At 50.5% G+C, this 14,425-nt stretch overlaps 1 protein-coding gene across 5 annotated transcripts in view; it reads right to left on the bottom strand.

Moving 5' to 3' along the window:
• The window catches only part of SCN5A (sodium voltage-gated channel alpha subunit 5), a 94,607-nt gene that overhangs the window by 20,991 nt on the left and 59,191 nt on the right, over positions 1 to 14,425 (bottom strand). For 3 of the 5 annotated variants that reach the window (XR_009350841.1, XM_059162056.1, XM_059162055.1), the window contains exons 17-20: positions 10,055 to 10,495; positions 8,641 to 8,793; positions 5,742 to 5,862; positions 4,684 to 4,838 (exon numbers count right to left, since the gene is read on the bottom strand). Coding sequence is in view for 4 of the 5 variants with exons in the window: in XM_059162056.1 (XP_059018039.1) it covers positions 4,684 to 4,838; positions 5,742 to 5,862; positions 8,641 to 8,793; positions 10,055 to 10,495 (870 nt within the window). In the remaining variant the exon portion in view is untranslated. The remainder of the gene's footprint in view (positions 1 to 4,683; positions 4,839 to 5,741; positions 5,863 to 8,640; positions 8,794 to 10,054; positions 10,496 to 14,425) is intronic. The other 2 variants (XM_059162058.1, XM_059162057.1) reach the window with 1 other exon arrangement.

Raw genomic sequence — 14,425 nt, 5'->3', positions numbered from 1 at the left:
GTTCACACTTTATTTTCATTTGTTATTATATCATTTAATAGAATTACATCATTTATTATCATTTTCACCTAGTAAAACTTTCAGTGTCATGTTAAGAAAGCCCTTACCTAGTCTAAGGCTAGAGGGAAAAAATGACGCTTCTTTTCTTCTTTTTAGCCTTTTGAACTTTCATTATTTTATATCACAGTTTTAAAAATCCGATATATTTTGGTGAATAGCAAATATCCATTTTATTTTTTTTTCAGAGTAGCTTTCACCATTACAACACTTTATTAATGGATTAGAAGTCAACTTTACCATATAAAATACATTTTTATACTTACTTAAGCCCACTGGACCTCTCTGTGTGCTTTTATTGCTCTCTGTCTGTTCCTGAATTAGTATGAATTCTCCTGGCCGTTTTTAGTAATTTTCAAGATAAAATTAGCAATGTTTTGTCAAATTCCCTTTAAAAATGTTGCAATTTTATTGTTATTGCACTGAAATTATTAACTGCATTAGGACCTAATATGGAGTTCCCATACCCAAGACCAGAGTGTATTTATAGTATACTTATTGGTCTGTCTTCTTTTACAGTGCTTAGCAAAGTTTTAGAGTTTTCTGCATGTACCTCTTACAACATCTCATGTCATATTTATTCCTTGTTATTTTGTGCTTACAATTGCACTGGCTAGTACTTCAAGATTATTATTCAATAATGGAACTACAGCTAAAATGTAGTTAAAGCAACCTTTTCTTACTCATGACTTTCATAAAAATGTTTCAAGTGCTTTACTACTAATGATATAATAGAAGTTAATTTGAACAAATTTTTCACTAAGGAAATATATTTAATTTCTACTCTTACTGGAGTTTTAAAAATCAGGTATGCATTGAGATAATTATATTTTTAAATCTCTGTCCTATTCATATACATAGATATCCTAGTATGGCACTATTCTCCCATTTTAGAATATACCTGGTATGACTTATTTAATTTTTAAAGTATATTGCTGGTTCTTATCTGCATGTATTTCAGATATTTGCAACACTATTCATAAGTATGGTGTATGAAAACTAATCCATGGTTTTCCCGTTGTTATACCTGAGGTTTTAAAAATCAGCATTATTTAGCTTGTATAAAAAGGATGTGCAGACTTTCCATCTTTCCTCATACACTACAACATTTTAAACAGGACTGGAATTATTTTCTTCCTTGGGAATGCAAAAGAACCCATCCTTGGAGATGTGAGAGATCAGAATTAGCTACTGGTGTATCTATTTTATTAACTTTTCAAGGCATCAGCTTTGGAATTTCATATCAGTTTTATTATTTATTTTTAATTGATTAACTTGTTTTTTAAATTTTATTATTTTCTTATTGTCCTTAAGAATATTTTGTTGCTACATCTGTAATTTCTTGAGTTAAATAATTAATTTGCATTCTTTCTATTTATTAATAAAAGTGTTTAAGTCTATGAATTCTCCTCCTTCCCCCTGTCCCCCCCAGGTAGGCTCCATATCCAGTGTGGAACCCAACATGGCACCTGAACTCATGACCCTGAGATCAAGACTTGAGTTGAGATCAAGAATGGGATGTTTAACTGACTGAGCCACCCAGGCGCCCCTATGTATTTTCCCCTTATTACAGCTTTGGCTGCATTCTACAAGCGGTGCTTTCAATATTATTATTTTCTAGTTTTTTATTCCCCAGCCAGTTTTTTTTTCTCTACTTCTAATTTTCCTTTCTTATTTTTCTAGATCTTAAGTGGACAGAATTGGTTGAATCATAATCTTTGACTTACAAACACTGTCATCTTTGGCCCATGAGTAGCCTTTGTATTTTATTTATTTGCTTACTTTTTAATATAACGAGCACCCATGAATGTACCATCCAACTATTTTCTGTTTGATCCACAGTTTAAGAATGACTTTTACAATTCTAAGGATTGTTTTTGTTGTTGTTTTTTAGTCTTTCTATTTTTGCTACATCTAGCAGTTTCCTTATCTGTAAGACAGACTTAATAACAGACTCATTTCTTAGAGTTATTATGAGAATCAAATGGATTAATCTTTGTAAAATGCTTATGACAGGGTCTGGCACATAGTGGGTGCTATTTAAATGTTATTGTTTTTATTATTAGGCTAGATCAACCTTGTTTTTTTTTTTTTTTTTAAAGATTTTATTTATTTATTTGACAGAGAGAAATTACAAGTACACTGAGAGGCAGGCAGAGAGAGAGAGAAGGAAGCAGGCTCCCTGCTGAGCAGAGAGCCCGATGCGGGACTCGATCCCAGGACCCTGAGATCATGACCCGAGCCGAAGGCAGCGGCTTAACCCACTGAGCCACCCAGGCGCCCCTAGATCAACCTTGTTAACTACATATATATACATAATTTAGTTCTCTCATAGTCTTGTTCTTTTTATGTGATTTGTCAGGAACTAGTAAAAGTGTGGTTAAATCTCCCTGTATTATTGCATCACTGCCACTTTTTTCTTTTTCTTTTTTTTTCTAATAGTTCTTGTTTGATATAAGTGTTATGCAATCCCAAGCAAAAATATATTCATAATAGTTTATTTACTTTTAAAAATTTATTTATTTGAGAGAGTGAGCAAGAGCACAGAGGGAGAAGGAGAGGGAGAAGCAGACTCCTCTGCTGAGCGACGTAGGTGCCCCAGTAGTTTTATTTTTGTTATAGCTGTGACCTGCTTTGTTTTATCTCACATTTTTTACATTGAATTCAACCTTGCTTAGTATTAACAGACACAAACACTCTGATTTTTGTCATGATTGCATTTGCCTGATAAATCTTATTATTTTACTTTTACTATTTCTGAGTGACAGTGTTTTGGTTTGTCATTTAAGAGTACATAGGTGAAGTCTTTGTTTTTGTTTTTTAAATCCATTCAGATTCCTTTCCTTTTTTAAAAGATGAATTTTATCCAATTATCATTATTATTAAAACGTATTTGCTTTTCCCTCTGCCACCATATTTTTTGTTTCCTGGTTTAATGTCGCCTTGTTCCTTCTTTTTTCTCCTATCTTCTGCTGTAAGAGCTCTGTTTTCTTTAAAAGAAAATTCCCTTCAACAATTTGGAAGGGATATATAGTTTGCTTTCTGTTAACCGAGTTTATAACTTTAAATAACACACTCAGACTTCTTTTTCTCAATATATCATCGACGTGTTTTTTTTTAAAGCCGTGCTTGGCTGTCTACCCTGATTAGATTCACCATTTGCTTGCCAAAACTCCTCCTCACTTATGCCAGGCTGAGTTTTTCCTCCACAGCCCAGACTACATGGCTCTGGCTGCCCTTGTTTGTGGCTGTTTAAAAACAAAACTCGTTAACATATTGTCAAATCATCCTTCTCTGAAGCCTACAGAGATTTGGCTCTAGCTGCCAATGGTAAAACATGCGGCCTGTAAGTCAGGTCTCTAGGCCCACTCTGGAACAGGGGAGGGGAGTACAGGATGGGACGAGAGGCCCAGAGATACAGGGGTGACTGCCATGGCACTTCCCCATGACCTAAGCTCAGGAGGTGGCACAGAGTGGAGGCACATAGCCTTGGGTCAAAGTGCCCTTCGCTCTTGCTCTGGGGTTCAAAGCATTTCCTGTCAATTGCTCAAACATGGGGTTCTCACCTCCCCAACGATATCAAGTGCTTGCTCCCCTGGGTCAGGAAAGTGATTATCTCCTCTGTCTTCTTGACTACCCATCTCCCCGTTCACCAGCATCTTCTAGAACCCTCTCCAGTGCCATCCCATCTCCTCCTAAATGGACTCTGAGAGATCAGAATAGGGTGCTTGGGAACCACATAGGGCATTCCAGGAGGGCCTCCCTGCTACTCTTGGTCTCAGCAAACCTCCTTGTCCTGCATAGCCCAGCTTCACCTGCTATCTCCAGAAAGTCTTCCTGATTGCTCCAGTTCCCCTGACCTCCCAGTCATTTATTCTTTTTCAATGTTTTCTCATGAGCTGATCTCTGACTACCTCAAACCTACTGAATCTGGTTTCCCCAGCTAGACTCTCAGCCAGTGAGGCCGGGGCTGGTGTCTCTTCCTCCTGTTGTTGCTCCCCACGGCTCAAAGGACTAGATAGAAGGAAAACTTAGAAGAGACCTATTGAACAAGTGGAAGGTCAAGACAAAGGACTCCTGAATCTGACTGCCACATCCGCTGCTTGCAAGTGGTGGGACCTTAGGCAGGTTATGTAATGTTTCTGCAAAGGGTTGTTGTTGGGATCAAATGTGACAATGTGTGAACTACACAGCCCTGCCTCTAACCCTGGAACAGCTGGAATGAAGGGAGCTACCAGTGGAATCTCAGGCAGCATCGTTAACTGCACTGAAATGGCCTAACGGTGCAAGGTGCAGGTGGGTGTGTCCCCAGCACTTGGCGGAGGGAGGCTGGTGACCTGTGACCTATGACCTATGCCAGCTGTGAAATGGGGCCAATCATTCCCCTCTGGCAGGACCCAGGGTTCTGGCCAGATGACCTCCGTGAGCCCTTCTGGCTCTGACTTCCGTTCCTGCTGTGGCGATGGGAATTTGTGAGCTGACTCCCGTGCCAGGGGCCGGGGGAAGCCCATCTACAGCAGAGGTTCTGCCCCAGTTTCTGGCCTAGCTCCCAGTGGCAGACTACCCGTCCTGCCCTCCCCGCTCCACCATCCCTCTCTGCACAACCCTGCAGCCCCAGGAGGGTACCAGGGCTCCGCTGCTGAGCAGGATCATGAAGATGATGAACGTCTCAAACCAGCTGTGCTCCACGATGCGGTAGCAGGTCTTGCGCAGTCGCCACCAGACCTTCCCGGGGCCCTGCGTGGTGTCCACGGTGCAGCAAGGACAGCGCCTGACGCAGCCTGTGGAGGGGAGGGAAGGAAGGGTCAGGCCCAATCCGGGGCCTGCAGATGCCCACCCCTCGGAAGGGGTGACTGAGAGAACGAGGTTATCACGTGGAGTAGTGAACAGGGTGACGTGATAGGCAGGTGTGATGGGACAGCAGGGAGCACTGCAGTGCTGTCCTCAGGGGCCCATGCTCAGCAAGAGCTCTGTGGAAAGGCCGGATGGACTAGGCATCCAGTGAGTGGGTAAAGGGCCTGGCAGATCTGAGCAGAGGGAAGGCTGGGCTGGGCTGAGCACCAGTTTCTCCTCTGCTCACCTGGGAAATTCTCCCCCTGGGGGGATATTCCAGAACTCCTGGAGTACTCGGTCCCTGGGTCTTTTCCACGTTTGCAGTTTTGGAGCCATGGCAAGGGCAAAGCCCTCACTGATAGCCCCAGAGGACATGCCATGTGGAGGGGAAACTCTCATTTTATCCCCAGTTGCCTTCTGAATATTCACCACCAATTCATAAAAGCCACAGATGCTGATGACGGGCACATGTCACCACCGGTGAGTATTTACAGAAGGCCTGCAACGAGCCAGGCACCGTGTGCTAGAGGCATGGGGAAGAGGATGGAGCCCCTGCTGCTGGGGGTCACACACTCGTGTTGTCATTCTACCAATGCAGTCATGGGTCTTCCGTGCAGCTGACCCACAGCTGCCCAGCCCAGCAGTCCACGGGCAAGGGTGTCATCAGGTCCTGGGTAGAAGGAGGGGGCCCCCCAGGTCATGAGGGATGTGGAGGGAGAGCAAGCATTGGGGTCAGGGTGAGGTGCAACATGGCCCTGGGCCCCAAGGAGCTGCTAGCTGTTCTGCCCACACACCGCCCCCCCTGCCCCGGTGGGGCTGAGGCTCTGGCAAAGGGCCACTCAGGGCAGTACCTTCAGTGAAACAGTCTTCCGGATCCTTGACATCCTCACCCAGGTCAGGGATCTGCTCCAGGAGGTCAGCAGTGTTGGTCATGTCTGCTGTGCTTCCCTCTGAGTAGCTGTCCTCGTGAGTCTGTGGACAGGGGTGTGGGATGGGGTGAATGAGGGTCACGTAGAAGCTCCAGCCTTGAGCCCCGAGTCTGGGGCAGCCAGGGGCTCCCTGAGGGGAGGTGCCCAGACTTCTTCCCACTGCATAACCTGGAAATCTGAGCCCAGGGTGGGTGGGTGGTAACCTGCCCCAGGTTGAACTGAGGTTGGACTTCAGAGGCTCCTGAGTCTGTGGCTCTAGTCTGCTGGGGTCTAGGGTCAGGTGCAGGGGGTACTGGAAAGCACTGGGGTTGGGGAATGTGTCCAGCTGGGAAGAGACAGACATGGGTGGCAACACGGGCACACACTCGGACAAGGACACACAGTGGCAGCTTGGCACATGCAGTGGAAACAGGCATGCCCCCCACACCCAGAACAGAGTCCGAACCAGGCCAAAGGCACACACCGGTATGGGGTCAGACACAGAGAGCACGGGCCAGCCACCCAACCGACGCTTCTTGCCAGTTCATGAGTGCTGGGGTGATGAGCAGAGCCCGGAGTCAAAGCAAGAAGGGCCTGGAGACTGCCCTGCCTGGCCACACAGGGCTCTGCCAGCCAGCCCTTGAATAATCTGATTACAGAGAACCGTGGGCATGCGGCGTTGCGAGTGTCCGTCGGTCCCATGTGGATGCGGTCACTGGGGGAGGCAGTAGTGGTCACTGCCAGTGCTCGGCCCAGTTCCCTCTGGTAGGTCCACTGCACCATGAACACTGATGTGGAGCTGGCCCCTTCTTCCGAACACGGTCTATAGCCAGGGAGTGGCCATGCCCCGTAATAGCTTGTGGGTTTCAACCCAAGCCACAGGTGGCTGACACCCACTGTTGCACAGATGTCGGAAGACATGAGGCCAGCCCCTTGCCTGGGGAGGGGGTAGTGGGACAATGCCATGTGCAGTGTGTGCCCCAGGACTCCCCACTGGACCAGGCTGAGGCCTGAATCCAGGACCGAGACTTTCGGAGCTTTTTCATTGGTTTCATCCTTCTTCTCGCTCTTCCCTATCAGCTTATCTGGGGGCACTCCCTCTGGGGGCTCAGGACGCCCGTCTCAGGCTCTGCTCCTAGGAGCCTACCCTACAGAAGGCGTGGCAGGGGCAAGAGGCTTCTGAGAGGGAAGGGAAGCCTTTGGTGGCCTTGGATCCTGTCTATGGTGCCAGCCAAGTGGGCATGCCTGGGTAGCTCAGCCTTATGCTCCACTTGGAGATGAGCTGGCTGGAGTCCTTGGCCTGCCTCTGCTCCTAAAGCCGTCTTCTTTTCCCTTCTTTCCGTGACTCCCTCTGCTGCTTTCTCAAAGTCCTCTTCAGTTTTGGCGTTTGTGATGGGGAAGGGTTGGATGCTGATGGGAAAGTCAAGAGGGCTTCTGGGTGCAGGGTGGAGCCTTGGCCCTTCTGGGGTCCCCGTGGCTTTGAGGGCTCATCCTTCTGCCCCCCACTTCGTTGCGCAGTTGAACTGGGAAAGGCACAAGCCAGAGGAGATCTCCGCACTACTTTGTTTTTCAGACGCTGGAGCTGCACAAAGTACCAGGGGGCATTGGCTGGGAGATAGGTTCTCAGGAACCCGCTGCAGGTGGGATGAGGGGTCCTTGTCCAGGAACACCCAGCCCACCTCTCTCTTCCTTTGATGGGTCCTACCATGAACTGATTTGAGGAGACGAAGAAGTGTCATCATTCCAGTATGAAAACCCTCCCTCTCCATGACTTTGGACCCCTCCTGCATCTTCCTGCTCCCACATGCCTCTGTGTCAGAACCTCCAGGGCAGAAGAGTGACCTGTATTGTCAGGATGAAGATTCCAGCAGGTGCTCGTGCTCCAGAGCTGATCATGATCACAAAGTCTCCTATAAACCCATTGCACAAAAGGTACAACATTCCGTTGAAGCAAGTCACAGTTGCTGGACCAAGGGTTAGGGTCAGGCTGCTCTGCCTCTGAACACCTGCCCTCTACCTTCCACCATGCTTGGCATGCACGGGGGGTGGCTGTGTGGGGTCAGGGAGCATGACCAACGCCGCAGTCCTTTAGCTCAGGGGCTGCAGACTCAAATGCTTACAGGTGTGGAATGCTTGCAAGTTGTGGAATGAAGTTAAGCATGTGGGTATGTGGCAAACCAGGGAGTTCTAGTCAGTGTCATGGAGGTGGTCATCACTTGTCTCCGGCGGGGTGGTTCTTCTTCCAATTTTTTTTTTCATTTTTCCTACTTTTTTTCTGCATTTCAATGCAGAATTTTTGTTTGTTTTCTTGTTTTTTGTTTTTTTACATAAAAGCTACCAAGTTTTAAATGTTCGTAGCATATTCAAATTAAAATCCTTCTGTAGCCAGAACAAAACCCTAGATTAGGCCTCCCGTTTGCGGCCTCGGCCTTAGTCCAGGAGAGAAGCTGCTGGTGGCCAGTGCTTCAAGAACTTGTTCTCAGGGGCCCCCAAAGTCCCCTGGAATGGGGTAATTCACAGGACAAACATTTGCCAAAGAGGACCAAAGCATGGGAACTGAGTGAGGAGGGATGAGCACACGGGGGGGGGGGGTAGGGTTAGCACACGGAGCACACGGAGGCTGGCAGCTTCCAGAACCTTCCAGAAGCTCTGGGCCCCATGCCACCCCTCCCCTGTCAGGGCAGGGCTGCCCGTGCCCCCCTCTGCGGACAGGTCTCCCACACTGCCTGTGACCGTGGCTATGGCTCCCACCAGGAAATGCAGGTGTGTGCGAGAACCCCTCAGACTGGCTCCGATCCAAGTGCGGCACCCCGCTGGCTTCAGGGACAAAGGTGTGTGTTACCTCACTGCACCCTGGGGCCGGGGACTCCACTTTCCGCCGCTGCTGCCAGTCTGCCTGAGCCACACTGGCCTCGGAGGAGGGGGTCTCTGACACCTGGCTCCAGGCCCTGGGCTCTGGGAGGGCCTCTGGGCTGCCGGAAACAGGCTGGGATTCCTGCCGAAGAGACCCCCAGCCCATGAGCTCCCTGGCCGAGTGTCCCAGGGCCCCACATAAGCAACTGGAGCACTGCCTCCTGCCCTCTTCATGGGGCCTCAGGTCACCGAAGGTCTCTCCCTCTGGGAGGATCCTGGTCAGTCTGGCCTAAGTCTCCCCTCCTCCCACTCCCCGGAAGGGTGTGGCTGGGGTGCACTGCCCAGTTCCCAAATGCTGGCAACTCCACTTAGGAGGGACATACAGACCTCCCCCATGAGTTCCCACGGCACTCTGCATGGCACCTTCCACACACGTGTGCACGCACACACACACATGCACGCACACTGGCCCCGGGGAGCCAGAGCCAACAGCCTCAAGAGAAGGAGAGGAGCAGGAAAGGGAGCATCCTGGAGATAACTGGTAGCCGTGGTCTGGGAACTGCTAGCACTGCCCTTCCCCAGCTTACACTGTCCCTGTCCCACAGCCTGACCGAAGGGGTAGAAGCTGGCCTCTGGGACCACTGGGAGGCAGAACGATGTGGAAGCAACTCCCCACGTGGGGAGCAGTGTCCTTTCACAGCAGACCCAACCGGCGCAGGCCCACAGCAAGCAGTGAGGACGGGCCCAGTCAGACAGAGAACCACTCACTGCTTGACCTAAAGACCTAAGAAGAAGCCATCTGTGCTTGGCTCAGGCCACGGGAGAACTGAGGGGATTGGGGGCACTGTCTCTTTTGTCCAGACTCTGGTCCTAAGTGTTAAAAATAACAGGTTGGGAGATAAGATAGTGCTGTCTCTGACACCTGCCATCTTAGGGATGCTTATTTTTAAATCTCCAAGTTAGTCCTGGGCCTGGGAGGAGGGGAAAGGGCAGTCAGGAGGTCAGGAGACTGCACTCCTCCCTCCCTAAGACATTCCGCCATATTAGTACTGGAGGGGGACGATGGTTGGGGGAAAAGGGGTGGGCAGGAGTGCTGACTCTGTCGTAGGTGTGCGAGGCACTCCTAGCAAGTCTCTCTCTTGCCATGCCTCAGTTCCCCTTTCTGTACAGTTCGCTGCTCCTGGCTAGTATCAGGCAAACAATGGACAATAGCCCCTTCCAAGGTCCCCTCAGGGCTGGGTTGGGAAGAGAGGGCTGACAGCTGGCCTCAGCACCCCACTGTGACGCTGCCTCTTGAGGGTGGCAGGGTCAGCTGCGTGAAGCAAGGCTGGGAGCCCTGGCAAGCACAGACCCGGGCCCTGTACAGGTAGGTGCTGCATATATGCGGGGGGTGGGGCAGTCACCTGCTTAGTGGACTCCTCCTCCGTGCCCAGGCTGTTCTCCTCATCGTCCTCTTGGTCATCCGTGTCTGACTCAGCCACAGCAATGGGCACACACACAGGTTCTGCATCCCCGGGGGGTCCCTGGCTCGGCCGCTCGTCTTCCTCAAACCGCGTCTCCTTGCGGGCCGGAGGCGCCTTCTCTGACTCCGGGGGTGGTGGGGTGCTGGAGGTGGCCATGCAGCTGGGCAGCTGGCCGTGGCTGGCGAGGGCTGCAGGCTTCTGGGGACGCCGCTGGAGGATCCCGCAGCAGAAGTCCCAGGTGGTCCGCTTGAGGAAGCGCAGGCCTCGCTGGATACGTGCCAGGGCTAACTGGAGGTTGTTCATTTCCCCGTCATCGTCAGGGGCTGTGAGGTTGTCTGCACTGAAGGAGCTGAGCAGCAGAGCCAGGAAGAGGTTCAGGACCTGTGGAGGCCAGGGATCAGGCTCATCAAGGCAGGCACCATAGGGGCAGCTAGCCTCGGGGCCATTATGGGGAAATTGAGGCCCAGGGACCTTAAGGATTGCTGATGGCCAGCAGCTCTGGCCCTCATCCTAACCCCACAGTTCTCTTGAATATAGTGAATTTGGCTATAAAATGAAAGACCAATTCTCATCCCTTTTCCCAATTGCTCAAATGCAGTCTGGGTTGAGGGCATTCGGCCCCAGATCTCGGGTCTTGGCCCGGGGTCTAAGGGAGAAGCATGGGTTCATCCAGGGATGAAGCCTGCAGATGGGGTCTTGCTGCCTGGGAGTAATGGCAGACAGCGGGGTTAGAATGAGCATGGAGTTTCTCCCTGGGAAGTGGGCTCCAAACTGAGATCACCAGGGACAAGGCAGAATCCCACCCAGAAGCAATGCAGAGCTCTTGAGGACTTTCCTGGGAAGGTGCCTCTATGTCTATTGGTGAAAGAAGGGATTGTGATGGGCCTCTGAGCTGTCTCAACATTTGAAAATCTAGCACCTTCTACATGTGTCCCCAGGTCTGACTCTGCTTTCCAGGTGAGGGACGTGAGGGATGGAGCAGAGAAGGGGCAAGGGCAATCCTCGGGCCTCTGGGACTAATTGCGGGGTCAGAACATGGAGAGGTGGCTGTCTAGGCAGTGAGGGATGCTGGGATGGGCGCTGGGTACAGGACCAGACAACTGGGGAGGAGGTGCAGGGACCTGTGTCGGAGCTGCCAGGAGTCAGGGGAGGGGCTGGGGTTGCCAAGTGCCAGAAGGGCAGTACTTAAGCTATTTATCAGGAGCTAGGGATCTGAGACTCTTTAAGCGAGGTGTGCAAAATTCATCTCTCTCTGCAGAATTCTGGACTACTGCTATTGTTAAAGCATCTTGGAAGGGCAAAGCTTTAGCTTTTGTTAAGAAAGAGCACTTTCGGGCGCCTGGGTGGCTCAGTGGGTTAAAGCCTCTGCCTTCGGCTCAGGTCATGATCCCAGGGTCCTGGGATCTAGCCCTGCATCAGGCTCTCTGCTCAGCAGGGAGCCTGCCTCCTCCTCTCTCTCTGCCTGCCTCTCTGCCTACTTGTGATCTCTGTCTGTCAAATAAATAAATAAAATCTTTAAAAAAAATTAAAAAAAAAAAAAGAAAGAGCACTTTCATGGAGTGACAAGAGGGTGGCCGTGGGTCCACTTCCCAGCCTCGTGGAGGGTAAATGAAAATGACAGTAGGCTTGTTCCTTCACATGGGTCAGATGGGCTCTGGAGCTGACAGGCCAGAGACACTCCCTCCCCACCTTGGGCTTGGCGCCTCCTTCACCCAGCCAGCCCCCGCAGAGAGTTCCCTTGAAGGGGGACCCCTATGGCAGGGAGATATGTGAGAGTAGGTGTGCGGTTCTCACTGGAAACCCACTATGGGCCCCTCTTTGGCTCCTCAGGAGCCCCGAAGACACACCTCCTGCCTCTCAAAGAGCTAGGGATGAGAATTCTGAGGAAAGCAGTGGTAAGGTTGGAGCTCCAGGAGTCAGAAACATGCCTTTGGTTTAAGAAGCAATATACATTCAGGAGGACAGAATGGCAAGGGGAAGAGGCAGGATCTGGCATTCTGTATGGGGAGAGGATCACTTTTGACACCTGTCAAAAGTCAAAATGTCATCTTTGGTTGGCAGGGCACGTGACATGATTCAGGGTTGCTGTCTACACTGACCTCTGGCTGAGTCCCCAGCCTCGGCCACGCTGGCCTGGGCCTGGCCTGCTTCGGCTCCCAGTTGCCCACCTTGCTTCCTCCGCCCTCACCTATGCCTCACGTCCAGGTATCTGGAGCCCAGGCTAGGGGATAAGGTGGAGGGGAGTGGTGCGGGGGCAGCCCTGTCCGCCCCCACAAGAACACCAGCTCCTCCCTTGTGGCCTGGTGCCCAGGTTTGGCTTCTTCCAGTGCTTTCCCCTTCAATCGGGCTGCTGCTCCCCAGCCTTTGCCTGATCATGACTTCCCATTTCAATGGCAATCTTGCTTCCACCCACGCCCAACAGCAGCCCAATTCCTGAGGCGACCAGGGAGGGGGCAGCATGGGCTGTGTTAGCTTCCCTCCTCCAGCAGCCTCTAATCTTCTCATCCCCAGGCAGATCCGCTAGGAAATGGCAGGGCTGTGTGCATGAGGGCAGCGGGCCTGGCCCTGGTCTGAGAGCCTGGCATACTCATAAGCTTCCTTAGAATACATAGTCTTGGCCCCTGGAGCAGGGCCAGGGCTGAATGAGGCTCCAGCCCAAGGGGCAGCCAGTTGAAGATGAGGAAGAGGGTGCAGCCCAAGAGCTGGATTCTGTTGGCAGTGTGCACCGATGCCCTGCCACCTCTCTGGGCCCCAACAAGTGGGGCTAGAGACAGCCTGACCACCAACTTGGCCTGGGCCCACCCTTGCATGGTTAGGGCACATCTGGAGGAGAACCAGGGAGGTTTGGGGAAGGGATCTGTCTGGAAACTGCAGCCCCTGGTACTTGAGGCCTCTATGAGGTGATGGGAGTCTATGCTGTCCACACTGGCAAGAGTCAAATCAAGCAGATGTGAGGTCTGAGCATGTGTGGACCACCTGTGTACCCAGACAAGTAGCTCCACATCCACAGTGGACACTGACTTCTTCCTGAATCACTCACTTGCCTCCACCTGAAGCTTTCCAAAGAAGGAGCTTTCCAAAGCTCCTTCTCTGACATTGGGGTTTTTGATCTCTCTCAACTGCAGAATTCCCCACATTGTAAGGTACAAGGCAAGAGGCACCTGTCCTAGGATGCACAGATGGCCAGGGAAGCAAGGCTGGGTCCCTTGTGACAGGGTAGCTCGGACTCCCCCACGACTACCCAGGGTGACATACAAGTTCCCATGGATCCTGCCTTATCTGGACCAACATCTACTGCACCTGTGCTTTGCTCCCTTTGTTCCTTCCCACTCTAGTATCACCAATCACATCTACCCCAAACCTTCGTGTAGGAAGCCTTCCTTGATTTCCCCTATGGTGGGGATCAGCACCCAAGGGATACTCCTTAATGCTTCTGATCATTCTGACCAACTTAAGAGTTATTTCAGGCCTGTTTGAGCTCTCCATCTCCCCACTCTCCAGTTGGTAAGCCACGGCAGGGCCACATTCAATTCTGTATTCCCAGCAGTTCCTGCCATAATATTTTGCATGCAACAGGGGCACAGGAAGTGTTTGTTAAGCTGAACTGAAAACCTGTGTGATAAATCATTGAACAGCAAGTGACTAATGAAGTAGTTGGCAGATGAGTAAATAAGTAAGTTAATGGATATTAAATGAGTATATAATGAAAAAACAGGTACCTAGGTGGGTGAATGAATGAAGGAGTAAATGAGGAGTGATGGAAATGGATGGATGGGTCAATGAGTGAGTGAGTAGAGAGCTGGATGGATGAATAGGTAGATGAAGAAGACTGGTGAATGAGTGAATGGACTGTGGGTTGACGGATGGATGTGGGGCTGGATTAGTGAGTGGAGGGAAAGATAAGAGAATAAAAATATGGGTGATGAATGAATGGATAGATGGTTGGGTGGATGAGTGAATGGGTGGATGAATAGGTAGGGTGTATGTGTGTGTGTGTGTGTGTGTGTGTGTGTGTGTGTGTGTTTATGAATGAAGAGCGGCTGACGGATGGGTGGTTGATGGGCAGATAGATGATGGGTGAATGAATGGGCGGATGGATATGAGAATGAGTAAGTGGGGAGTTAATGATTGGATGGCTGGGTGAGTGAGTGAGTGAATAAAGAGGAGGACTGGTAACTGAGTAGACAGATTGATGGAGAGGTGGACAGAAGGATGGGTGAATTGGCGGGTGGGTGACTGATGAGTAGATCGATGGCTGGATAGGAAGATGCATGGATGAGTAGAGAGATGGAAGAATCAGTGGATGATGGA

The sequence above is a fragment of the Mustela lutreola genome, chromosome 2, assembly GCF_030435805.1.
Source record: "Mustela lutreola isolate mMusLut2 chromosome 2, mMusLut2.pri, whole genome shotgun sequence".
NCBI lineage: Eukaryota > Metazoa > Chordata > Mammalia > Carnivora > Mustelidae > Mustela > Mustela lutreola.
The sequence above is the reverse complement of the archived record's forward strand: the minus strand, read 5'-3'. Positions and strand labels throughout refer to the sequence as shown.